Source organism: Sciurus carolinensis, chromosome 6, assembly GCF_902686445.1.
Source record: "Sciurus carolinensis chromosome 6, mSciCar1.2, whole genome shotgun sequence".
Taxonomy (NCBI): domain Eukaryota; kingdom Metazoa; phylum Chordata; class Mammalia; order Rodentia; family Sciuridae; genus Sciurus; species Sciurus carolinensis.
In genome coordinates, this window is record NC_062218.1 from 42,257,431 (window position 1) to 42,283,540 (window position 26,110).

Sequence of the window (26,110 nt, forward strand, 5' to 3'; positions counted from 1 at the left end):
GTTATTCTTAATACCATCTCTGTTTTATGAGTCATCTACATGCATTCTATGAGAAGCTTAGAGAAGAGATGGTATCTTTTAATTATCAACCCTACAGTAAGAACAGTATCTACTACATAGGAAACAGTAAATGTTTGTGAAGTCAATAAAAAGTAAATAAATGAGCTAAGCACAGTGGTGCATGCCTGGAATCCCAGAGGCTTGGGAGGCTGAAACAGGAGGATTGAGAGTTCAAAGCCAGCCTCAGCAAAAGCAAGGCACTAAGCAACTCAGTGAGACCCTGTCTCTAAATAAAAAACAAAATAGGGCTGGGGATGTGGCTCAGTGGTCGAGTGTCCCTGAGTTCAATCTCTAGTAACGCCCCCCCCCAATGGATAAATGAGAAAATAAAGTCTGCTTAACAACTACGTGTGTGCACGTGCCTGTGTGCATTTGTGTGTGTTTAAATTCACCAACTTTGTATTATAGACAGTTGTGAACAGAGTGAAGAAAATAATTAAGTCATGGAGAAAAACCACAACATCAGACAAACATGGACAAGTTCACACAAGTAAATGCTAGAAACCTAGTGGTAGAGTGCTCGCCCAGCATGTGTGAGGCACTGGGTTCCATCCTCAGCACCACATAAAAATAAATAAATAAAATAAAGGTATTATGTCTATCTACAACTAAAAAAAGTATTAAAAGAAGGAACATAGACTTTCATGGAAGTGAAGTGTTATCATGTGACCATTTTAAACATTTATAACCATTGCCCTTTTAAATGCATAAATACAGAGATTTTGATTCTTTGTACATGTCTAGCAAAAGAAATTTAGTCAAAACCATCCCAGTGAACCAGAATTTCACTTTACATATTTTAAATGGTATTTGGGGAGTATGATCATGAGATTAGCCACTGTAAATTAGTTTGAAGTGAAATTGCTTATATTGATAGTCCTACCAATCTAGAATAGGAAAAGTAATTTATTTCTTATTTTTATCCTGCTTTTTTATTTATTGCAAGAAAAATATAATACACTAATGAATTTTTCGTACCAGGGATTGAATGCAGGGGCGCTTAACCACGGAGCCACATCCCCAGCTCTTTTTGTATTTTATTTAGAAACAGGGTCTCACTGAGTTGCTTGGGGCCTCGCTAAGTTCCTGAGTCTGTATTTGAACTCGTGATCCTACAGTCACAGCCTCCAAAGCCCCTGGGATTACAGGTGTGCACCACCATGCCTGGCTATTAATGAAAATTTTGAAAGCAATGTACTGCTCGTCATGTTAATATTTTATAGATTTTTAAGTTTTTCTTCTATTTTGAATATCATTTTTATATTTTGTTTTCATTGTTTTCTTCCCAATTACTGTTTTACAATGACAGTGTAGAATTCCATCTAGTTTGTATGCTATGATTTGCATATTCAATCTCCTCCTATTGGACATTGAACACATTGTAGTTATAGCTATTAAGAACTAACATCAGACTGCTTAAAGTCATCAGAGTCATTTAGCATGCAGAAAATATGTTTTCTTTGGGCACCTAAGACACAAAAAAATCATGATTAACAAAATAGTATTTCTATGGCTCACTCGCCTACTTAAAAGAGAGCAGAAGTCTAAATTCCTAAACACTAATTTTTCAGTCTTTGGGAGTAGTGAACCTTTTCCTGAATGCTGAACATGGGTCTCCCGGAAAACTTTGCTGCTCTTACTAGTGATCTCCTCTGTCCTGGTCACTGCTGCACCTGCCCTGGGCCTGAAGTCTTGATGCATAGGTGGCTCTCCCCTGGTTCTTCTCCTGCCAATAATTCTGCAGTTCCTTGGGTCCAGTCCCCTCAGGCAGCAGAGCACTGTGCTCCCGCTCTTCACATCCACTGCTCACTGTTCGCAGAGGTCAGGGCTCACCATCTTAGGTTTCTGTTGAGTATTTAAAGGAGACAATTTTCCTCCCAAATGCCAGTGTACACCTGCAGCAAAGGGCCAGAGTGCAATCTGAGGGTCCGTCGTAAGAACGACCTCACTCTTCCTACGTCCACCTCTCACTTGTAGTCTTCACCCACTTCTCTTAACCTGAATTTATTCCCATACATCTCCCTGCATCCTTCTGCAAGTGAACCCATTCTGTGAAAAGCTCTCCCCATTTGTCCTTCAGTGCACACAGATATCCCTCGATTGGCATTGGCCACTTAGATTAGACCCTCCTTCTACCAGTCTTTACTTCCAACATGTTTCCTGAATTTCTGAGAATGATACAGGAGTCAGTAAGATTCCCTGCTAAACTTTTCTTCTTGAATACTGGTTGATACATTTTTGTTTTATACAGTTATTTATTTATGTTCTCATTTTTGAAGCAGATTTTTTTCTGAGTTTTACTGTGTCTTGAGAACAAAACTAGGTTAGCTGTATCCAATTTGCACTCATTGATTATAACTTAAAATTGGATTCCAGAATAAAGCAAGAGAGTAAATTCCACATTTACTGAAACTAATTCTAAGCCAGAAACTAAGCCAGAACACTTGGGCTTGGTTACTAGAAACAAAAGTAGTATAGCAAGGGCACCTTTGATAAACACTTGGATCTGCTGCTCCATTACTCCATTCACATGAGGACGAAGAGGGAAGACTCACAATCTGGTAATAATAGGCTCCTGGCAAGGCAGAGCTCAATCTGTCTGAGACTCACTGCATCTAATGAAGAACGGGAAGAGTTTACACTAATGCAGCACACGATGGCTTTCTATGCCAAACTTTTCACCATCCCCACACTAGTCTCTTTTACACTTCTATGCCTGCTTCCCAGGATGCTCCTTGTGTCTGAAATCAGAAGTGTGGTGATTTCCAACTCATGTTTCAAGATCCAGACTGATTGCTACCTCCACTGTGAAGCCTTCAAACTTAAACTTCCCTTTGTCTCAGCCTTTGACTCTATATCTCTTTGCATTTTATACCAGTCACATTATGATATAGCTATTGTTTTCTAATCAGATTAGGAGAATGAAAGCTCACAGAGTTTAGGGATATGGTTCATTTCATTCATTTCTTTCTAGATCCCATATCCTTGGGACCTAGAGAAATTCCTAGCACAAAGGAGCTACATAAGTATTTGTTGAACAATCCATTTCTTAGTACATATAGACACATAGATATGGCTGGAAGGAAGGAGACAAGACAAATCAAAAATAGATTGTGTTTCATAGTCCAGTTAGGTGGAGACAGACATAGAAACATAAGCATTGGGAGCTGGGGTTGTAGCTCAGGGATGGAGCACTTGCCTGGCATGTGTGAGGCACTGGGTTCGATCCTCAGCACCACATAAAAATAAATAAATAAAATAAAAGGCATCCACAACTCAACAAAATTTTACAAAAAATTTTAAAAAAGAAACATATGCATTGGGATTATGAAGAGGAAACAGATGTTTAGTTTGACAAGTACTTAATATAAAAGTATTAAATTTATATAAACTGACCAGGTATCTTATGCTAATTGTGAAACGATGACATAGACCTTGAACTGTAAATATTTTTTGGAGAGAGATAAGTCTATGAGTTAGGATCATCCAGATTTACCAAAAGAAGCAGGATCTTGAGGGAAAGATTAATAACAAGAAAGATGAGGATGAGGATCAATAGACTGAAGGAATGGGGATGAAGAATGGCATGTTTTGTGAAGAAAATAAGCAGACCAATTTTGAATGGAAACCCTAAACAATAGGTTGGAAGAGATAAGCCCACCCAAGTCTCAGCTCTCAGACATCAGTTGTGTGTCATTGAGCAAGAAAGACATTTAACTTTCATGAGTTCCAGTTTCCTTATTTGTAACTTGGTGGTAATAACTAGGCTTTGCTGTTATGCAAGGTTATTGTGAGGATCAAATGAGTCAGAATGATTCTGACATTGACAAGAAGACATAAGCACCAAGAAATAGTAGGATACAAATTGGGATATACCTTATGGTTTAGACTGTAGGTCACAGAAGGAACAACACTGAGAGGAAATGTATTCAAATTAATCACACTTCAGGTTGAATTTTAGGACTCTGATTTTTTTCCTCTCTAATTTTCTCTATATTCCAAGACATCATTGAGGAATATATATCAATTAAAGTTGTTTTATTTGTAAACGTTATGTGAGGTGATAAGAAAATAACAGTGAATTTAAAAAAAAAAAACAAGGTCTTAACTTTCAAGGAGCTAGCATTTTAGCAGAGTTAGGCATAAAATAATATAGATAAGTGAGACAACTTAAATAATAATTGTTAAGCTAATGGTGTATTTATGGAGAGGGATCAGGGAAGGACTCTGTAAGGAGAGCCGAGATTTATTTGAGCAAAGACCTACATGATAAAGAGTTGTCAAAATCTAAACACTGAGTTGGGAGTATGTTATAGGCTGCATATTAAGAGACAAGCAGTTGTAAATGTTGTGAGGAAAATGAGCTGGTTGTATTCAAGGAATATATATGTATATAATACATATACATTAATTATGCATAAAATACATATACATTATTATATATAAAAAATTAGACTGTCAGATGATAAAAGACCTCCAGTTTCCTTGTTTGTAAATTGTTATTAATAAAAAATATTCTACATAATAGTACACATGTACTACTTACATGTACTGCATAACAACATTTTGGTCAACAATGGACTATATGCATTCTCAAAAGTTATGCCTGTTGTTAAGTGAGGCATGACTGTATATATACTCTGTAAATGATAACATTTAGTTGCTAGATGATAAAATGAACTCCATCATGATTTCATGCCATTATGTGATTTGCCAACATCTAACTTATGGGGGAAAATTAGAGTCATTGAATATACAGTCATATATGTTCTTCCTAGTGATACCACCGGTTATCGGTGATGAATTCTTCCTCAGATGTTAAGTTTGAACATTAGAGAAGCACACGGAGGCAAGCATATAAAGCAGGTTTTATTTAAAGGTACTATCGCAGACTTCTCCTGGAGAGAGAAGGGCGCCATGGTTGGTGTTCTGGTAACCCCAGAAGTGAGCAGGCCCTGCCCATTATATAGATTAAAGTCTCCCTTGTTTTCCTGCTCTCTCCCCCCTTATCTCTCTCCTTCCTGCCTACATGACTAGGCCCAGGAGATGCACGTGAGTTGGCAAAAAGGTGAGAAGCAGATGGGCAGGGGGAAGGGTCAAATGTAGTAATTCAAGCAGGTAACAGCCCAGGGGGCATTAATTAGCATTTCCCAGCCTGCAGTCTTTTGGGGAGGAGGCAGGTAAACTTGATGATTAAAGGGCTCTGGAAATATTGATATTCCATTCTCCCAGGCACAGTCTCCAACTTCCAGAATCCAAACTGGCCTCTATTTCCTCTATTCAACCCCATCACCTGTAATTCTGGGTTCACTAGCATTAGATATTTCAAAAGTAGAAGTTTGGCATTATCTCAGCAAGTTTTTACTAGTATGTTTGAGAGTGACTAAACACTCAAATAGTATTTATTATGCTCTGAGGTAAAAATAAAGTGTTGATTGGAAACACCAGTATTTGAAATACCAATTCTGATTTTCTGCTTTATGTGCTATTATTTTCTTTTGTATTTTATTTCCTCAAAATGAAAAGAAGCAGTGGTACCTATGGAAAAATATGTCTTAAGGATGAAATTTGCAAAAGATTGAGCTATATAGATGTCACTGCAGGGTATTTGAAAATTAATATTTGTACTTTTCTTCCTGGTAGCACATATTTCTAAGAAATAATGAGTTAAGCTTTCTTGAGGGAACAGATCCCTGATAGAGAGATTTGGGCACTTAGAGAGGCACACTGACTGCTTGAAGTCCTCAAAACTTCATCATTGACTTTGTTTTTCCTTTGAAGCACTCTATGGAATCTGCTTCCAGAAGTTTCAAGATACAATGAAGAGCAGATCATTTTCTTCCAGCCTTTCAGTGCCTGGAACAATAGACTTCTGAAATGTAATGCACCTTCAATGTTGTCCAGAATACGTGCTAGTCCTTTGTGAAAACACATATTAATGCAACTTTGATGTTAATTTTAAAGAGTCCACTCTGTCTTGTGTGTCTGCAAAAAAAATACTGACCCTAAGTCACATGAAATACATCATTCCATCTCCATTTAAAGCATTCATATCCACAAAACCTACTTTCTATAGAAGGAAACACTGTCAGTGTTAATGCTGTCAGTGTCAGAGAGGAAACACAATTCACCTCACTCTTCCCCTTGTTCCTCTTTCCATCAGAAACACAACTTTTTTTTTAAAAAGACCATCAAGGTGTTATCCTCCTTGGTCTTTGTTCTTTTTTTTTTTTTTTAAATGATTGTCATTTCTTGATCATTCAGAAGCATCAAAAAGCAAAACCACTTTTGACTGTTCCTGCTGGGATAAAAAAGATATGACACCTACCCCTACATTTATTATCCTCCAAAATGATCTCTTCTTAAAGAAAATGACACAATTTTCAAGGACCTGTGATTTTTCTACCTCCTTTGACATAGTCAGCACTGCCTTTTCAACAGATATTTCATCTAGAGACCATGTCAGGATCTGTAGGGGAATCCAGAAGAGATAAAAGATGTCCTTCAGGTTCTGCACTTGGATGACTTTGAGTCTTATTGTGTTGGAGGACAAATGGAACTCAAGTTACTTAAGAATCCTTTGAGGTACTACAGTGGCTTAAGCTTTCAGGATCTTGAATTAGCCCATCTTAAGCTCAGTACTTGCCTTTGCCTTTAGAACTATCACTCTCCAGCAGAGAGGCACACTTACCTCTTAGAACTTCAGAAATCTTTGTAAAACAAAGGTAAAATTGGTAACCACCTCCTCAGTTTCTTTGAGAATAGAAAGATTATGCATACGAGGTATATAGTGTGATTTCAGGGCCCCAAGTAAATATTTCAGATGTAGTTATTACTTCTTGATATATACTGAGGAGGAGTATAATTATTGGCTCAAATAAGTTTTTTTTTTTTCCAAGTGGGCTTTAACAATGACATTATACACATTGTAATAAATTGCAAATATGGACTTTTTTTTTTTCATTTTTCTTAATAGGCATTTTAAATTGTTGCTTGGCATACAATGTTGGTCTCCCAGAAGCAAAAATATTTTCTGGTCCTTCCAATGAGCAGTTTGGCTATGCAGTGCAGCAGTTTATAAATCCAGAAGGCAACTGGTAAGAATATTCTTTTTTTAATGATTTCAATAAAAACAATATGTAAATTTAATATTTGACTCCAACGCTTATTAAAATGGGTATATGATTATAAAATTAATAGATAGCACTCAAATACTTTTAAATGAGGCATCTATCTTTGAGAGTGACAACTGCAGATTGATAATTAATGGGACAGCATAGCATACTTTTAAAAATACCTGGATAGAATATTTTCTCTGAATATTCCATAGTAAATTCATCATACCAGTGTTGAACATTAGATAGATAGGTAACAGATATTATAGTCATTTCTTATTCTATAAATTGATGATCATTCATCTTTTAAAATAATGAGCTAGCTAATACTATGTTGGGGGTCATTTCTAGATGGTAGGATTGCTCCCTAAATTTTCTCCTTCACGAGACTTACTTCATTCTAAGTTAGCCTTCCTCACGCCATGTGATAAAGAATACTCACAATCATACTAAGTTCACAAAGGGGACTATCTATAGTGTATTTAGTTCTTTCATTTTTGCCCCAAAGTACCCGCTTCCCATTTTTTTAATGTCGGGTAAGGATTACATTTATAAAACATAGTTTCTCTCCCTGATGCAAAACAATCATCTTCATAGAAATATAAAGAACTGTATCTCCCCATTGCCAGTTGAAGTTTCCCATAATAGCAAAGCAGATAAACTCAGGGAAGATCAGATGATTTTGAATACCTGTGTGTAAGAAGAAGAGCTACAATTCCTCTTCTGCCTGAATTGATGCCCATTTGTGAACAGAGTCACCTCAGCAGGCAGAGTGGCATCTGATAGGAACCTTATCTTTCTGTTGGGGCAAAGGTTCCAGACTGTCCCTGCTCACCCTGGAGCTTCCGATTCTGAACTCCACCCTCTAAAACTTTCCAGTGATTATAGGGGATGCTATTGGCTTATCAAATAAGAACTACATATAGCCTTTTACATGTGAACTTAAATTTGATGCTCTAAACAACTGAATTCAAATAAATAGTTTGAATTCAAGTTGTTTGCATGTTGGGGTCTGCCTGTCTGTGTTTCGAGGAAGCACAATGAAATTAACGTTAGAGAAGGGAAGTGCATTTCAGAAGACATCATGGAGGAGGTGAAAGGTGAGGTAAATTTAAGTGGTAGAGATGAAGAGGCTGCAGGTGAACGTTAACTAATGGGAGATTTGGAAAATAGTGGTTAAGTTGGTAAAAATGATTAAGCTAGAAATATTAGTGTTTGATTACTTAATCATTTGGAATATGACAGAGAGTTGCATCTCTACCAACTACCAAATTTTGCTTTGACAACTATAAAGTAGTAAGAAGGCTAGAATGATGATATGGTCAGTGTTTTGCTCTTGAAATCTAGCAAATGAAATTGCTAATAACCTGCAATTTATGTCCAGCCCTGATGCCTTCTGCAGAATCCCACATACAATCCAGTCAACATCTCCACTTTAATGCCAAATAGACACATCACACTTAGGTAAGAGAACACAAATATTTAATTTTTTGTGCCAGCTGAAGAGATCACAATACCTTGACTTCTTTCTCTCTCTCTCTCTCCTCCTATCTCATCTAAACTGAATCCTGTTGACCCATCACCAAATGCATGATATGTCTGGCCATTACCAACCATCTCTCCTGCTGCTACCATGATGGAAGCCAGCACAAGCTTTTGCAGATTCTGCTATAACAACTTCTCAACCTGTCTCCTGCTTCCCTCTCACCCCTCTTTATTCTACTCCTCTCTATATAGCTAGTGTGAACTTATCCTTTTATGTTTAAACCTTCTGTATCTTTCTACTTCATTAGAATAAAATAAAATTCCTTAAGGGACCCTTCGTGATCTAGTGCCAGCCTGCCTTTCCTACATTTTCTTCTGGCCTTCCTCCCTGTTTCCTATGCTCCATGGGCTGTCTTTTGTTCCTTGAATACACAAAGCTCATTCCTGCTCCAAAACTTCTGCACATCCTTCTCCTGCCTGGAAAAGTTTCCCTCCAAGTTCTTCATTAGCTGGTTGGTTCTCATCTTTCAGTCTCGGTTCAGGCATCTCTTCAGAGAGCTTTCAGAACATACCTACTTATGTAACACTTTCCTCACACTTAAAATGTGTGGCTGGTCTGAGGACTACATACATTGAGTTTGAGGTTATTCTTCTTTAGTAACAGCTTTCCTGGAACAGGGATGCTGTAATAGAAAAAGCCACCATCATTAACAGATATTATTAGAGATTATAAGCCCATCATGGATTGTAAGGGAACCAAACCACTGGCCAAGTTGCAGGATGGAAGTTGAGTAAGACGAGAAGGGACAAAGAGTTGACGGAACTCATCCAGTAGAATCCTGGGAAAGGGAGAGGTAGCCATTTCTCCTTTCTCTCTCAAGGCTTCTTGTTAACCATTCAAGACATGGTTAAAAGACAAGCCTGTTAGGAGTTTATAGTGAGATTCTGGTGCAACGGGGTGATGGCAAGACCAGGCAACAGACATTTCTAAATCCTGCCTTGGCCGTCTCAGAGCACTCCTGAGAGATAGGAAACACAGGACAATGGCTACTGGGAGACGAGGATCCCCCTGCCACTGGTCGGGCTAGTGCTTTTACTTCTAGAATGGAGCTTTTTGGTAAGATGCAATCTTAAACCTGTATCTACCAGCTGGTGTGAGCATATCCCACCACACCAGGGGGCAGAAGAGTGAGCAGCTGTCTGCCCTGAAGAGGCTGAACCACATGGAGGTGAGAGCTGGAAGGAAAGAAGCAAAGCTGAAAGGCTCTGGGTCCTTTCACTAATCTGGTCCTAGAAAGAGGCCAAACCCTGGACACTCTGTGGATTAACACAATGGGAGGTGCAGAAATATAGACCTTGACTTTGAGGAACATGAATTATCAATGTGGAAGATTCATGTGCAGAGTAGGCAACCATGAATAATACAGAAGACGGAACTTAGTGCCAACCCCCTGTGCCAGTAGTGTTGGTGTTATTTTGGTGTCCCTAGCTACATTCATTTAATAAGGCCAGGGACACCCAAGGGACAAGGTTTCCTCATGATCTGTGTCATTAGCCCCACCCTGCCAGCATTCCTTGCCCAGGGCACAGAGCTGTGGCCAGGATCCAGGTCAGGGGGTGATGCCGTTCCAGCACCAGAGCGGGCCACAGTTAGGACAGGCAGCACTCGGAATGCTCAAGGAAAATAATGTGAAAGTTGGAGTCCAAACTTGCCTGTTTGTTTTGACAATTGGCCCTGTTCCCTTCCCACTGTTAATTTATGACAATTGCTCAGAGATTATGGAAGTAGCAGATGTGAAAAGACTGTTTAAATATTAACTTTCCTACTGATACTAATCAAGTTAACTTTGGGTACAGAAAGGGGGATTGCCATGAATTCCTTTAATAAACTATTCGTCACTCTGCCCTGAATGTCTGCGTATTAAACATGCACAGTGTAAGTGTGCGCGCACATACTCACACACATATGTACACGTCTTTATTTTCTTTGCCCTCCTGTTGCCTGTTCTGAGCTGTGATTTTGCTTCCCCTTTTCCGCTGCCCACTCTGATTTTCTTTATAAACTGTCTCAGTCCTAACTGTTTCTGAGCCCCTTTCTTCCTTCTGACAACTCACTGAAAGCTCTAGTTCGAGTTTTCTTAAATCACAACTCCTCTGTTTCTAAAAGTACAGTTTTTACTTTTCCAGGTGTCCTGTGTTTATAAGAATTTATAGGCATTTTTTTTACATCAGGATCTACCAGATTTTAACAAAATAATATTGACTCTTTTACTAGTTTTGTTTATTAGGTTTTTATTACATGGTGAACTTCTACCCTAGAAATGAAAAGAGTAGGGATATGGGTTTGATCATTCATGAGTCCTTTTAAGAGTCTCAAGTGAGCTAGATAATATTAAAAGCAAGATGACCTCCCAAGTAGAGCCCAGGAGCAGCTCTCTGACTCAGGTAAAATCGTGGTCTGGTCTTCTTTCAGGATAGGCAGCTGCCCCCCTACCCGCCTGCCCCCAGATCTTACTTTACATACAGGACGTTCCAATGAGGATGATGCAATTGTATCACAAACAATCTACAAAGGATTGAGATATATTTAAAATCATTTCCTGGAGCTTTGGTGATACACACTGTTTCGGTCTGTGTAATCTGAAAGTTGGTCCCAGGAAGAAGCTGAATTCATTATGACTCAAAAGTCATTGAAAACTACAAACACTGATGTGATGAGGACTGACTGAGAACTAAGGGTATTTCCAGTTGAAGAAGCATATTTTCTTGTTCTGGCAAAGACTGGTGCATTCTAGTTCCTTAAAAAGAAAGGAAAAATATAATGGATGTGTGTCATGGGAAAACAAGACAAAAATCCAACTACATACGGTCGGTCTCACATTAGAGTTTTAACTTTTAATTAAGACAAGTTTAATAAAGTTCTGTATGTGATAAATGTAATAGTCTTCCACAAATATGTCTAGAAGAGAATTTAAAATAAAAACATGGGGCTGAGGTTGTGGCTCAGTGGTAGAGCGCTTGCCTCACATGCATGAGGCACTGGATTTGATTCTCAGCACCACATGTAAATAGATGAATAAAATAAAGATCATCAACAATGAAAAAAATAAAAATAAAGAAAACATGTTCAATTTAATAGCAAATGTCAAAGATTATGTCATTGGGTATCTTGATTATAACAGTAACTGATATTTAATGAGCACTTTCTTGGCAAACATAACACTCATGATAGTAGGAGTTTATAAAATTATCAGTCCTTTTGCAAAAGAAGGGCTTATAAAGTTTAGATAGTTTGCCTGATATTACAGACCTAAGAAGTAATAAAGGTAAGGTAAATTAATGCAGCATAAATAAGATGCACCCAATGAATGCATTTTTTGTAAGTATTCAAGGAAATGACATGATGTAATTGGCATTTATAAATACTATCTAAATTTTATTTTAACATCAATTTTATAATGTAAGCTAAAGTTTCAGAATTTTGAATTACAAATTCTGTTACACAACTTATCCCATCATTCTTCCACTGGTTTTACTGTTACTTTACTGTTAGGTGTTTCCCGAACAAGGATGCTGGTTACCAGGCTCCTTTTTGTACTCTCATAAACATCTAAGTCTAGGGCCAGAACATGAAGATTTTTCCTCATCTTCCTCACTACTCACTGGGTGAGTTTGGAAAAGGCACACAACCTCTCTGGAGCACAAGAATGCCTTCTTTACCAAATGGGAACATTATAAGCACATTTTGCAAGAATAAAAGTGAAGCACTTCAAAAAATAAATCTCCACACATATGTAAGCTAGTCTTATCAGCACTATGTAAAAACATAGAAAGAAAATCAGTTTTTTATAACTAGCTCCTCCTGCCTCTTCTTGTCCTTTGTCCCTGAACCACTTCTCATCTGTCATGGATTGGCTTCCATGAATATTGGATCAGCTATAGTCCATTTCTTCTTGGCCAAGAATGCTATAACTCCTTTCCAAAATAACCGCGTCTTTGTCTTTCGATATGACCTTTAAATATTAGCCAATTGCATCCTTACATCTCTTCCCAAAGAAAAAATTCTCCTGGCATCAGTTCCATTTAACATGTGTATTTATCCACAGGGTCTACTTTTATTTTAAATCCACAATATACATATTCTTTTTATCCATTAAATTTTGGTTACTTTTTACTAACATAACTTATTCCAATTTTTTTTATTCTACAAAGGCATTGGAAGTCTGACTAGAAATATTCTCACATTTTTAAGTTTGAAAAATATTGTTATTTTAATAAATAATTATTATGCTATTGTCATGCAATTAAACCATAACTCAAAACCATCCATATAGGTGTGCAAACTAGTAAGTCTCCTATCAACAGTGATTTTCACTTACCTGGTGACAGGTGTAGGGTGAATGAAAAGCAGGTGCCTTTCAGAACACAGGTCCCATGGACCACCCTATGCTGATTCACCCTATGCTTACCACATATTCAGCACACCATACATTTATCACAACACACTTGCTGATTATTTTTTTCACAAACTTTAAATAATATTAATGAACAACCTTTAAAATGACTTGAGCTATTGGTCATAAATTTAAAAATCTATAGCAGGAAAAAAACTCATTAAATATTCCTTGCTCGGACTTGCTTCTCCTTTGCTTCATTCTGAACACAAATTTGTGTGCACACCTACAAACACATGAGCATGTGGACCATGTGTGTGACTTATACCTGGGAGAGAGCTGCTGCAGAATTCTGGAGCATGTCAATGATCTGTGAAAATCCTCCATGCCCATTAGTTATCCAAGTTTAAGTGTTCCTATATGTGAATACCTGTTTCTGGAATGGAGTTCATGACAAGGGTGAACGGAACTCACACACACACTGCTGGCATCCGATGGTCTGAAACATTCCATCCATCCAAGTCCATCTGAAGAGGGATCTGGGAAATGCTAAGTGACACAAGTGGAAACTACTTGTAAATTTTTTGATGATGAGAAAACAATAAGTTCGTCTTCTTTAGAGGACTTCTTAGTGAGCATAGTATGATAGAAATAATCAGGGATTTGAAAAGAAAGGCACTGTTACCCACCTGGGCTTGTAGCCACAGAATCACTTGGAGTCAGTTTCTTTAAATGAAAGCAGAAATAATTATAGCACTTGACCTCACAGAGTATTTTTAAGCATCAAAGGAGAGAATGCACATGTACTTTATAAACTGTAATGCAGTTTACGATGGTGTTGCTACTCCAATTTTTATCACAGATAAAAACCATCTGTCAAAGCACCTAGTTGAAAGGTACTGATTCATGGGCTTTGATTTCCACAACGTGGTGGTCTTAAAATTACACCCATCTCCCAAGGATAGGCCCAAGAATGAGAATTTGTATCATCAGAGTGCTTTACAGTGACTAGTTCAGCTTTTGGGTTGAACTTCAGGAAAACTGCATGCTAGATGTATTGAGCAACTATTTTTATTGATTCACTGGCTTCCAGGGCAAAAGCCAACTTGAAGGGTTTTTATGAGGCAAAACAATAGCTTAAGGTACTTTATCAGTCATGAGGGTGGTGGATTCTGAATGGAGACCCTTAAAGACCTCAGGGGTTTAGCCATCCATTCTATGAGGAAGTGACTGACAGCTTAGGTCTGAGGCAACAAAATGAGGCTTTAAATACTAAAACTGCCTTTCAAAAAATGCCAAAGATTTTAGCTATTAAAATTGTAATAGCAATATTTCCCAACCAAGACCTAAAAGGTGAATTCTCTTTACCTATCTTCCTTCATTGACTCATTCCCCATAGATGAATTCTTTGCATTACAAATTCCTTTTATATTTACTATCAAAAAACAATAACCACTTAGCTCTTAATGGACACTGGGTTGCCAGAGGCCTGGAACTAAACAAAATGAGGAGCAATAATTTATAGTCATTTGCTGTAGGCTTTGAGACCTCCAACATTAATGCAGATTAATTATAGACTGTAGGCTTCTAAGCCGAGGTAAAGCGTCCCCTTGGATGTCTGATAGACATCTCAAGATTAAAATAGCTCACAATGAACTCCTGAGCTCCCCTTCCAAAATCTTGCTCTGCTGATAATGTTTGTTTTATCCAGTGGTAGTGGCTCATTCTTTTTAGTTTTCAGCCAAAAATCTTAGGATTAACTTCGACTCTCTTTCTTTCTTTCCTTCTTTCCTTCTTTTCTTCCTTCCTTCCTTTTTTTTTTTTTATTTCTTCCCTTATTTACTTACTTAATTTTCAATTCAAAGAACAGCCCTACTGACCCTGCCTTCACAGTTTATCTTAAACAAGGCCGCTCCTCACACACTACCAGCCTGCCGGAGCCCTCCAGCATCTCTGGCCCACAGAGTACAACCCCCTTCCAGGTGCTTCACCTGTTTCTCCTTTGCTCCAAAATGATCATTTTCAACAGAACGGCCTTCAAAATCCCCCAGCTATGTCTGACCACAAGACTGCTCTACTCACAACCCTGCAAAGGCTCTCTCACTTCACTTAGAGGAAAAAGCAGAGGCTTCTAGTTATTTATGATCTCTATATGGTCTGGCCCCATTACAACCTGATTCCATCTCCCTTTATGCCTCCGTTCCAGCCACAGGGCTTTTGCACTTGACATTCCCACAGCCTGGACTACTCTCCAGTGCTCTTATGACCATTCCTTTACCTCCTTCAAATCTTTACTTAAACACCCCCTCTCAGGGAGCCCTTCCCTGACCTTTCCCATGAAGATTGCACCATTCTCTACACACATCATAAATTTACCCTGCTCGTTTTCCCCCCAAGAGCACCAGTTACCACCACCACATAATTCACTTACTTATTAGATTTACGGTCAATCTTCTCTCACTAGAATATAAGCTCCATGGGGCCAGAAACAATTTATTCACTAACGTATCCCCACCACCTAGAATCAAGTGGGGCCCATAGTAAGTCTGGCTCCCATGTATAGTACAGTCTCACAGGTTGTATACTGCACAAAGTCAAGTCACACTGTTCACATAAGAATAGTGCCCCCTAGAGTTGTGTGACATATCAACCCCATAGGAGTTCAATACAGATCGATTGAATTGTGTAAACAAAATGTTTTACCATACTCTTTAAAGTACACCTCTGTCGGTAAACTCTAAAAAAATCCCTAGTATTGAAGGAACTAGGAGAGTTTAGTGACCCATAGACAAAAGAAAGATATTTAAAACAGTTCCTGGATTGTGGGTTTAAAACTACCCTACCTACACCACCATAAATACCATTTACTAAGCAAACAAAGTATTTTGAATTCCACTGGAGGTGGGCAAATTGGCTATGTTTTGGGAGTCTATATAATCACTATTTTCCCACAAGATAATTGAACAGTAAGTGTTATTTAAAGTAGTCTTGGAAGAATTCCCAGTTTCACTGCAGGAAAAGAGTTTATATCTTGGGATTGGGTTTTGTTTTAAGAATCAGCAAACAGGACACATTTCATGCAACTCTTTTGTCTGGTTGAGATTAAATTCATTACTTCAAAGAAGTTTTGTCTTATTTCAACAGAGTTTACCCACCAGCACATCCTACTCCTCGCTGTTCTAACATTCTGTCCCGATGCGTCCATTCCTGCTACAGCTGATTGCGTAAAAATTTACAGATGATTATACCAGACTCCTAACTTCCTGTCTGTTCATTCGAGAATGCCGCAATTCCCTGGCAGTGACCTCAGGCAGTGACACAGACTCTCCTCCTAAGACTGAGTCGTGAGGCACCAGACGTCACAAAGGCCTCAGGGTGGAAAGAGGAGACTGTGCTGGGACCTAGCAGTGCAGGGTGTGGGTGGTAGCCTCTGAAGCCTGGTAGCTGCTATAATGACCCGGAGGCTACTTTTAAAGGGCTTCATAGTATTTCAGGGACAGGTGTATATAGTGACACCTTCGTTCTTTAAGAGTCACTGAAATAGCCTGGTTTTCTATCTCTTGTGTTAAGAATTTATGATGCATGACATTGTCAGAAATTCATTCCTACTTATTTGAATTCTTTCAGAGAATTTCAAGAGTTTTCCCATCTGCCTTGCTGAGTGGCACACGTTGTGCAAATTCTTGCCTTTCTCCTTGTCCTGTCTGATTAACCTAGGAGGGCTCAGTGGAGTGGTGATGGCATAGCTCCTGGAAGTTCAAGGTTATCACACCCTGAGTTCTTGGATGAGGTGGGGGCAGGTGAGAAGGTCAGTACCCAGGGGATGCTTGGTGCACAGGAAGCAGCCAGTGCTGCTGTGCACCTTCTCAAGGAGCTAGCGGGTCACCAGCGCTGCAGCTTTACTGCCTGGGCTCTGAGGAACAAAATGCTTAAATCTTCCATCAGAAACACGTGACTTGGCCAGGCGCGCGGTGGCGCACACCTATAATCCCAGTATCTACAGAGCCTGAGGCAGGAGGATCACGAGTTCAAAGATCACCTCACCAGCTTAGCAAGGCCCTAAGCAACTCAGTGAGACCCTGTCTCTAAATAAAAATTACAAGATAGGGCTGGGGATGTGGTTCAGTGGATGTTGTAAAATTTGCTGTAATTAATAGGAAGTCCCCACATCCCAAGGGGCAGAGCCATACTTCCTATAGTATGGGGCTTCTTGCTATAAAGTGCTATTTTCTTCACTACACATACATCACTGTCAGCTTTTGTCAAAAACAACAACAACAACAACAACAACAAAAAACTCATCTAACTGCTACATAGTAAATACGTGGAGGCGGAACCAGAAACAGCTGCCAAAACTGTTTTGACTTTACTTGGACAAAAAAAAAAAAAAAATACACACACACATATATATCTATATATTTTCCTCAATTAGAACAGAATTATGGATTTTCTACTTTATATCAATCAACACAAGAGTACTTAATAGTGGAGAATCATTCATTCATTTGTTTGTTGAAACGTTTTTTCATTCATTGATTCCACAGGTAGTTATTTAGTCCTACAGTCACAGAATGCCCAACCCTCTGTACCTTTCATCTCTGTTGAGGGATTTAATCCTCAGATTTGGAGGGGCCAGTGGGTGGGGGGACTTCCTGGAGGAACTGGTGTCTAACAAGAGGCCTAACTAATGAGTAGAACTTACCAGGCAGGAAACAGCATGTGTGAAATTTTGGAAGCAAGAGAGAATCTAATTTGGAGGACCTGAATTCAACATGTCTAAAATATTGGCATTTCATGAAGGTGCAGGGAAGACACAGGGCTGGAGAAGAAAGCAAGAGGCAGATTATCTGCTTTCTTACACTTCTGCAGAAGACCAGCACACAATCAGAGTTACGCTGTGCAGTTCCACCATCAATGAACACTGATGGAGAATACTGAGCTACTAGAAAAGTGTTTTCACAGTGCAGAGACTTCATGAGTTTCCTCATATCCTCTAAACGGTCATGACTTTGAAGAACACCAGATATGCTCAAATATGCATTCCAAGCCCTGCCACCAAGTCCCTCCCTCCACCAAGTGAATGTGGAAACTTGCTGACATCCAGAGTTCAGATGTCTGTCTTTCTCAAAGGTCTTAAACTATATGCCTGGTACTGTTGCAATCCTGACCATGGGTGATATTTTAATAGATAAATTATGCTCAATTATTTTCTCAGAAGACAATAATGTTTCAGTTCTAACCTAATCAAATTTAACTTAATTGAAATATCCAAGAATATCCTATAATTTTATGAGATGAGCAGGGCAAGAAGCTTATTGCCACACTGAAGCTGTCTTTCACCCTTGAATGTCCATCCTTCAACCATTTTAAAATGTGTTCCCCAAGGGAGCCAAGTCTTATCTTTCAGTTCATCCATATGATTATTTTATTTGTCGTGTATTTTGAGTAGATTTACTAGCTTTTTTTTTTTGTATCTACTATAGCACTTAGGATGGGTACCATGTTTGACTGATATTGACAAATTATACAGAAGGCTCATGAAAGAATTCAAATTTCAGATAACCTAATCCTTTCTGACTTTGAAAAGAAAAACAACAACAACAACAAAAAATCAACAACAACAGCAACAAAAAACACTGAAGCAAATTATGCCCCCTTAGTAACTACATGAACAATTAACCTGTTACAGTTTCTAAAGATCAAATGTTACATGGGCTCTTTCTTTCTAATTACCTGTGGTCAGAAACAACAGATGAGGGCTTCTGGAAGGAAACATATAGTTGGAGGAACTCTGCGGAAGTGAAACTAACCAAAGGAAGGATGTGAGCACCAACTTCATCCTGCATTCTAGATACACACACATCGTTAGAGATAGACCCCCATGATATTTTGTTCTGTGGTTTTGCTAAGTACCCCATTATAAATAAGCGTGAAGCCACCTAGCTAACTCATCTGTTCCCTAAATCAGTTGAAATATGACAGAGTTTAGGGTGTATAAAACTCAGCAAATGTTAATTGTTGCTCTTGGGTTTTAACATGATTTCATTCTTGAGAGCAGTGCTGACCAATATGGCTGCCTCTATCACATGTGGCTGTTTTGTATTTAAATGTTGCTGGTCCATATTGAGATGTGCCCTAAGTAGAGAATACACACAGAATGTCAAAGTCTTAGCAAGGGAACAAAGAGAATGAAAAATAACTCATCCATATTTTTTATAGTGACTGCATGCTAGTTTGTACATATTAGGTTAAATAAAATATAGTATTAATTTCACTTGATTTTTAAAAATCTTATCCTGATTGACTACTAGAAAATTTGAAATGACCTATGTGCTCACATTTTGAGGCTTGCATTGTGTTTCTGTTGGACAGTACTGCTGTGGGGAGACCTCCCAGGTGTGTGGTAAAGCAGACATACTGCAGACATTCACTAAGGATCTTGAGCAGCCAAGGAGAAAGGAAGCAGCTCAAATGATAGCAAACACGAACTGTTTCAAAACATTAAAAAAACATTAAAATTAAGTGGTCTTTTTTTTTTTTTTTTACCGATATGTGGTAAGAAACTAAACATATTATGATTAATGAAAAATGAAATCCCGTTTCTAGGTTACTGGTTGGTTCACCCTGGAGTGGTTTTCCTAAGAACCGAATGGGAGATGTATACAAATGCCCTGTTGACCTGTCCACTGCTACATGTGAAAAACTGAATTTGCAAAGTAAGTCGTAATTAGCAAAGTTATTTCTCACAAACAGAAAAATATTTGTCATAGACTCAACTGAAAAATGACAGCAAAAACTGTCATTGTTCTGCCTTAAAGAAATGTGGGCAACTTTATTGTTTTTAATCTCTTCAGTCAGGTGAAGCCCAATTGAATCTAAATTTCCAAAACAGTTTGAAGACCTGATTTAACAGTATGCCTCCAAAAGGTACTACCTTCTGGATCACCTACCCCAGATCATGGGCAAGTTTCCCTCAAGATTTAGGATTATTTTGTGATTATTTACTGAAATCTGAAGCTATCCATATTTCTCTCCCTTCTCTTTCCAAAACAAGCCATTCAGTATGGAAACATCAGTTTTAATATGGTTTAAAGCTATGTACATGTACTGACATATTATCTTAATAATGCCTTTACCTAAAAAATAAATTTAAAGCATAAAAATATACATGCAGAAAATTCCACTATTTTCTTTCTGTACTACAGCAAATTATATTTTGTGTAACTCCTTCACCTGGACTATAAATCCAGCAGCATTGAGGGGAGGAAGAGATAAAGAATTTAGGAGTGGATGAGTAGTGAATGAGGACCAGGTGTAAATCAACCTGCTTTCCAGGAGGTGAACAGAGAAGGAGAGCTGGGAAAAGCAGTTCTATGAGACAGCAGGATTGAAAGATCTTTCTAGAAAAAAAGAGATGCTCTTATTTGTAGGCGAGTGTCAGGAGGTGGCCAAAAGGGAGTGACTGTTAGTTTGGAATATAGTTAACTGGGTGGGATAAAAGTTTCTGATACCTGGGAAAATGATTCTTAGAATGCTTTCTTCTCTATGAAGAGAAAAAAGTAGTTCTAGGAGGATCCTGCGTAAGGATGGAGGAGAATGGACATTACCCTGCAAGTGTGACTCCTCCTCTCTGTGGTAGACAAGTCATTCTCTGAGAGTGGCAGGATGTGGGCTGAAGTTGGAGGCTCCAGAAGAAGGGGAAGCTCTGTAATAGGCACCCTGGGAAACAAGGAAGGAATCCAACTAAGGATAATGAAAGTGGCAATGATGGCTTAGCCAAGGTTGGAGAGCGTGCGTAACCGACATTGTTACAGACCAGTGCCAAGTTCAACATTTCAGAAATGGATCCAACAGGTGATGCCTCAGTTCAGACAGAGAGAGGAGGTTTAGACTGATTCATTTATTATTTGACCAGGCTAGTCTCTGGATTTCCTTTTAAAATTCATCCACTACTTTGAGCCAGATTCTGTCAAATGCCATTCTCTGATAACAGTTTAAGGATATTTTTAACAATTCAGAAAGAAAGCGGGGGAAGCATCAGATAGAGCCAACTTGACTTTGGAAAGACAGAGTTAGCAGAGGAACAAATGCTGTCCTCACGTGCATTTTGTTTAGTCAGAGCCCTGATTGTAAAACAGTTGGATTTAAAAGGCCCTCCCCTGAGAGTGTTCAGCCTCACACCCTAAGATGAGCTGCCAGAGCACCAAATGACTCTCATTTCCCTACACTTCATTACATAACACAAACTCTGGACATGTGATTCTAACTTCAATACTACATGCAAACATGGGTGTGCCTGTTTTTTTAAACAACCTCAAGTAAATGTAAAGATTTAATCACTTTTAAAAAATCTTTCCCTCTGAAAGCGTCAACCAGAATCCCAAACGTTACTGAGATAAAAACCAACATGAACCTCGGCTTGACCCTCACAAGGAACGTGGGCACCGGAGGGTTTCTTGTGAGTATTTACTTCTCAGACCCCCTTTCCTCTTGAAAAGGTTTGTAGTCAGTGTCTTCTCACCACCCCGCACCATCAAATCAAGTTTTGACATTTAAACAGCAGAGTTTGCTTTTGGATCAGTTATGCTATTTGAATATCCAGTGCAAATAACAGTCTGTTGATGTGTAAAACTCTTAGATATTCAACAAAACCATTACCACAAAATGTTTTGGGGGGAAAAAAAAAATGGTTTTTTCCCTTGATTCCTTGCTCTTGGTATTTGATGATAACATCAAAATTCCAGGTCTCAATTCTGCTTCCTGAAGGAACATTCGAGTTAAGTGCTGTTAATTCAGAGAGTAGATTTCAAAGCTAATGAATATTTTTGTTTTTAATCATTTGCTATTATGGTTGACTTATTTGATGATATTTAAAGTATGGTCCACTTTTTATCATATTTTATGTCAGCTTTGACTCTTATTTGGGTTCTAAAATGCTATGCAAAGACATCGTGAATCACTGAAATAAAATGCCTTATTTAACAAGTGGCCTGATGACAACTAACCAGTTAATAACTTAAATATACAAAAAAAAAAATTCAAGTGATATAAAGGGTTAATATTAAAAAACTAGAAGAAAAGGGAAATTTTCTTCTTTTCTTTTAATGGAAATTTTCCAAAGGAGAGAATTTCTCAGCTTAGAACTAATAGAAGAAATAACATAGGAAATTGTTGAAAAGATTTAACTATATAAAAATTTTAAAACATCACATACCAAAAAAAGTAGAAATATAAATAAAAAGTCAATCTTATTTGAAATTTCCACTTTCTCATATAAGGATAACCTACTGGCATAGCCCTGTTAAAATTGTTTTTGAAAGCCTAATTTAATTTTACATTAATATTTTAATACCATTTTCATGCTAACTTAAAAACCTGCTTTATACTTGTATAATTCTAAAAATGTAACCAACTTTGAACAATGTAATTCTATTAGTAATGATAAATAATAGTTTTTTACCATCTTTGCTACCACTAAGTAAATTAAATATTGCTTATAATGTGTGTTATGTATGTGCATAAATAATATTGTAATGCATCTCCATGGTTTATGATAGCCTAAAATCTATATAATATGGCTGTTTCATGTTTTGTTTTTTTTGTTGTTGTTGTTTTTTAGGTTGAGTTAGTCAGAAAGAGAAATCAGGGATTATAGAATGTGCTTTAAATTAAAAAAAAATTTAGTCTAACTACAAATAAAGTAAAAGTGCAAGATAATCTAAGAAATTAATTGAACAGTCAATGTAGCAACCAGAGATGCAAAGAGAGGGAGAAAGAGGGAGAGAGAGAGAGATTGAGAGAGAGAGACAGAGACCAAAGTATTTCTTATATACCTGAAAGGTCAAAATAATAAGAAACTCTTCAGAACTACATGGAAAAGACTGACAATATTCACATCTTTCTTGAAACTTCTTAAATTCTGGGCTTAAAGCAGGAATGTTCTGGCATTAACAATTGGCATATTCTAATTTCAACTTCTTATGCTGTTTTCCAGTGCTCATGAAAGAAAAAAAATCTGTTCTTGAGTACTTCATAAGCTACTTTTCAAGGGAATTTTAAAAACTCAATAATTGGTATATATTATTTCATAAATTAGCCAGAAGCATTGATAATAACTTTTTCCTAACAAGTTGGCACAGTGAATCAGTTTTATAGAAGGAAAACTATGCCTTATTCATTGAGCTTGAAATATGACCACAGCTGCTTCTAACTATTATGCTACGAACAGTTAAACTGGGTCAAATAAATTTCCTTTTGTTTTTCCAATTGCTCCTTCAAGTCCACATTTTTCTGTTTAGTTTTAATAACTGATCTTCCCATAAGATCAACACTTTGCATATATTTTACATATCACCCACAGCTTTACATAATACTAAATTCTGTGATAAGTTTTAGGATCTTGACTACAGTCCTCTTTCCTGCTTTTCTCATTTTCATCTAGTGATTTTAATATTACTTAATCCAATGTTTCCCTTATGCCTTAATCATGATTAAATCATAAATTCCTGGCATTTATTAAATGTCTGATGCAAAGGAGATAATTGTGGTTGATGAATATTTTAGGAACTGAAATGCGGATGATGTGGGCAAAGAGACAAGTGTCAGCCAGCTTTGGTGATCAAATAAATTAGGAAATGAAAATAAGGGATTCAGAGATCTAAAAGTAAAGAAATACTTAAAAGCAAAGAAAAAAAAATTACCTTGCAGTTCCTGAACCTCATTTCTGTTTGGTTAACAGAGTTTTTAAAACTGAATTTTCATGCAAAAATTTCCCCCTGTGACTCTCAGGAAAACTGGAAACTCTCTTTCATAACACTGATGGGGGTGCGGACAGAGTAGCTGTCCCTGGATATAAGAAATGGGCTCTTCCTGGGTTTATGGTGTCTCCACCTGGCCCAGCACTCCTCCAGGGTTTCCATCTAGCCCTCAGAGGCACTTGGGTTTCTGGACTCTGCTGGAGGATGGAATTGTCTGAATGGAAGGGACAGGAGGAAACTGATGATCCAGCAGCAACACAAGAGATGCTGGCTAACAAGTACAGGCACTTGCTATTTCCCTGCACTGTCCAAATGTTTTACATCGACAGACCTTAATCTTCACCACAAGGGAGATAGGATTATGCTAATTTTATAGATGAAGCATCTGAGGCCCAACTAACTGAGACACAAAAAATAACTTTGCACCACTGCTTCTGCGTGTTCTCCTGCATGGTGGGGAGCGCGTGGGCTCCCCTTCACCGATGCCTGCCCCTGACAGTCCCAACAATCCTCCTTCTCACTGAGTTGCCACTGGGCACAGAACATCTGCCACTTTCTTCTCCATCACTTCTGTCCTCCCTGGTTTTTGATCTGTTAAAGAGTTGACAATCCCCGGTATCTTAGAAAAGAATAGAAACAATTCCTTAGTTCCAAAATGGGGCAGAAGAAGATTAGCATTTTCCACGTGTTTCCATTTACCTTTTTCTCATTTCTTTGAAGACATGTGGTCCCCTGTGGGCACAGCAGTGTGGAAATCAGTATTACACAACTGGTGTTTGTTCTGACGTCGGTCCTGATTTTCGGCTCTCAGCCAGCTTTTCACCTGCTGTTCAGAGTAAGTTATGAATGTGTGGAAGATCTGAACAAGGCTTTTCATTTAGAGGAGGGGGGAGTTTATCAAGTCCTACCCAATTCCTCCATAAGTCCATTTTTATATGGGTATGAAACTTGACTTACCTGTGGAAATTTACTTCTTCTGTCTCTTCTAGCCTGCCCTTCCTTAATAGATGTTGTGGTTGTATGTGATGAATCAAACAGTATTTATCCCTGGGATGCAGTAAAGAATTTTCTGGAAAAATTTGTACAAGGCCTGGATATAGGCCCCAAGAAGACACAGGTATGGATATCAGTAAACCAACCCATAGCTTTCTTTATGAGAGAAGAATGCTAGATATGAAGTCTTAATTTTTGCATTTGCTAAATACATATATTAAATGCATTAGATGGTAATTTTGAAAGTTAATTGAAACTTGAACTACTGTAGGTTATTATTCTCCCTATCACTTTATCCAATGCTTTTGACCTTAGAGTTTTGTAACACAGGCATCAAGGTTTTGGAAAGTAACATTTTATTCTTTTTTACCAACCTATTTTTACCCCTCTAACCCATGAGTTTGTGAATACATGAATGTGTATTATTTCTTCATGTCTGTTTGTACTAATAATGAAGTTCTTATTTTACTCTTTGCTGTAAACTCTTTGAATTCTGGAAATTAAAAAAATTAACTCACTAAGAATAATTCTACCATTTCTTATTTTATAGTCTTTTAGTGTTTTCTAGTCTAACCTATATATTTTTTTAAACACAGACTAAGTCTTTTCAATATTTTGATATGGCTATCTATGTCTTCAGAAGTTTTTAATTTGCTTTTACATCTACTTAAGGCAGGCAACCCAAATTCAGAAGCAGAAGTTTCATGATTTTGCAAGAAAGACTGAAGGGCATTTATGTTAAAAGTGCTACTTATAATTTCAGCTACTCAGGAAACTGAGACAGGATTATCTCTTAAACCCAGGAGCTGGAAAAAATTCCATTTCTGTTTTTCTTTTTGTTTTTATTTTTTTATTTTTTTCATTTTTGTTTGGATCTGCCATTCATTATAGTTGTAGCAGCACAGTGAACCAACCTCAGCAGGAAGCGGTTCACAGTTACCAGTATATGTTCTTGGGTTGCATCTGATACTCCAACATCCAACATCTAGTAACAATTTTTGAAATATTTTCTCCTATACATGTTCCATTTATTTTTATTGAAATGTGCTTTTCCACTTTCTTATGCAGTATTATAAAATATTGATGTCGCTTTACAATACTGAGAAGGACATTAACACCTGCCAAGATCTTGGAAGTTTCATAGTGGGCTTTTACCAGAAATTGTGTTAACTAAGACTACATATAGCACTGTTTTCTGGAGTGAAACACTGTCAAAATCTCTTATGAACTTATATTGACTCAGGTGCATGAAAACCTCAATGCATCTTATTCCTCTTTAGGAGAGGTATAACCCAGTCTCTTCTCT

At 37.8% G+C, this 26,110-nt stretch overlaps 1 protein-coding gene across 2 annotated transcripts in view; it reads left to right on the plus strand.

The window, feature by feature from the left end:
- Window positions 1-26,110, plus strand: part of Itga2 (integrin subunit alpha 2) — a 95,256-nt gene that overhangs the window by 23,469 nt on the left and 45,677 nt on the right. For both annotated transcript variants that reach the window (XM_047555032.1, XM_047555033.1), the window contains exons 2-6: window positions 7,037-7,157; window positions 19,661-19,770; window positions 21,421-21,512; window positions 24,532-24,646; window positions 24,801-24,928. In XM_047555032.1, the coding sequence (XP_047410988.1) occupies window positions 7,037-7,157; window positions 19,661-19,770; window positions 21,421-21,512; window positions 24,532-24,646; window positions 24,801-24,928 (566 nt within the window). The remainder of the gene's footprint in view (window positions 1-7,036; window positions 7,158-19,660; window positions 19,771-21,420; window positions 21,513-24,531; window positions 24,647-24,800; window positions 24,929-26,110) is intronic.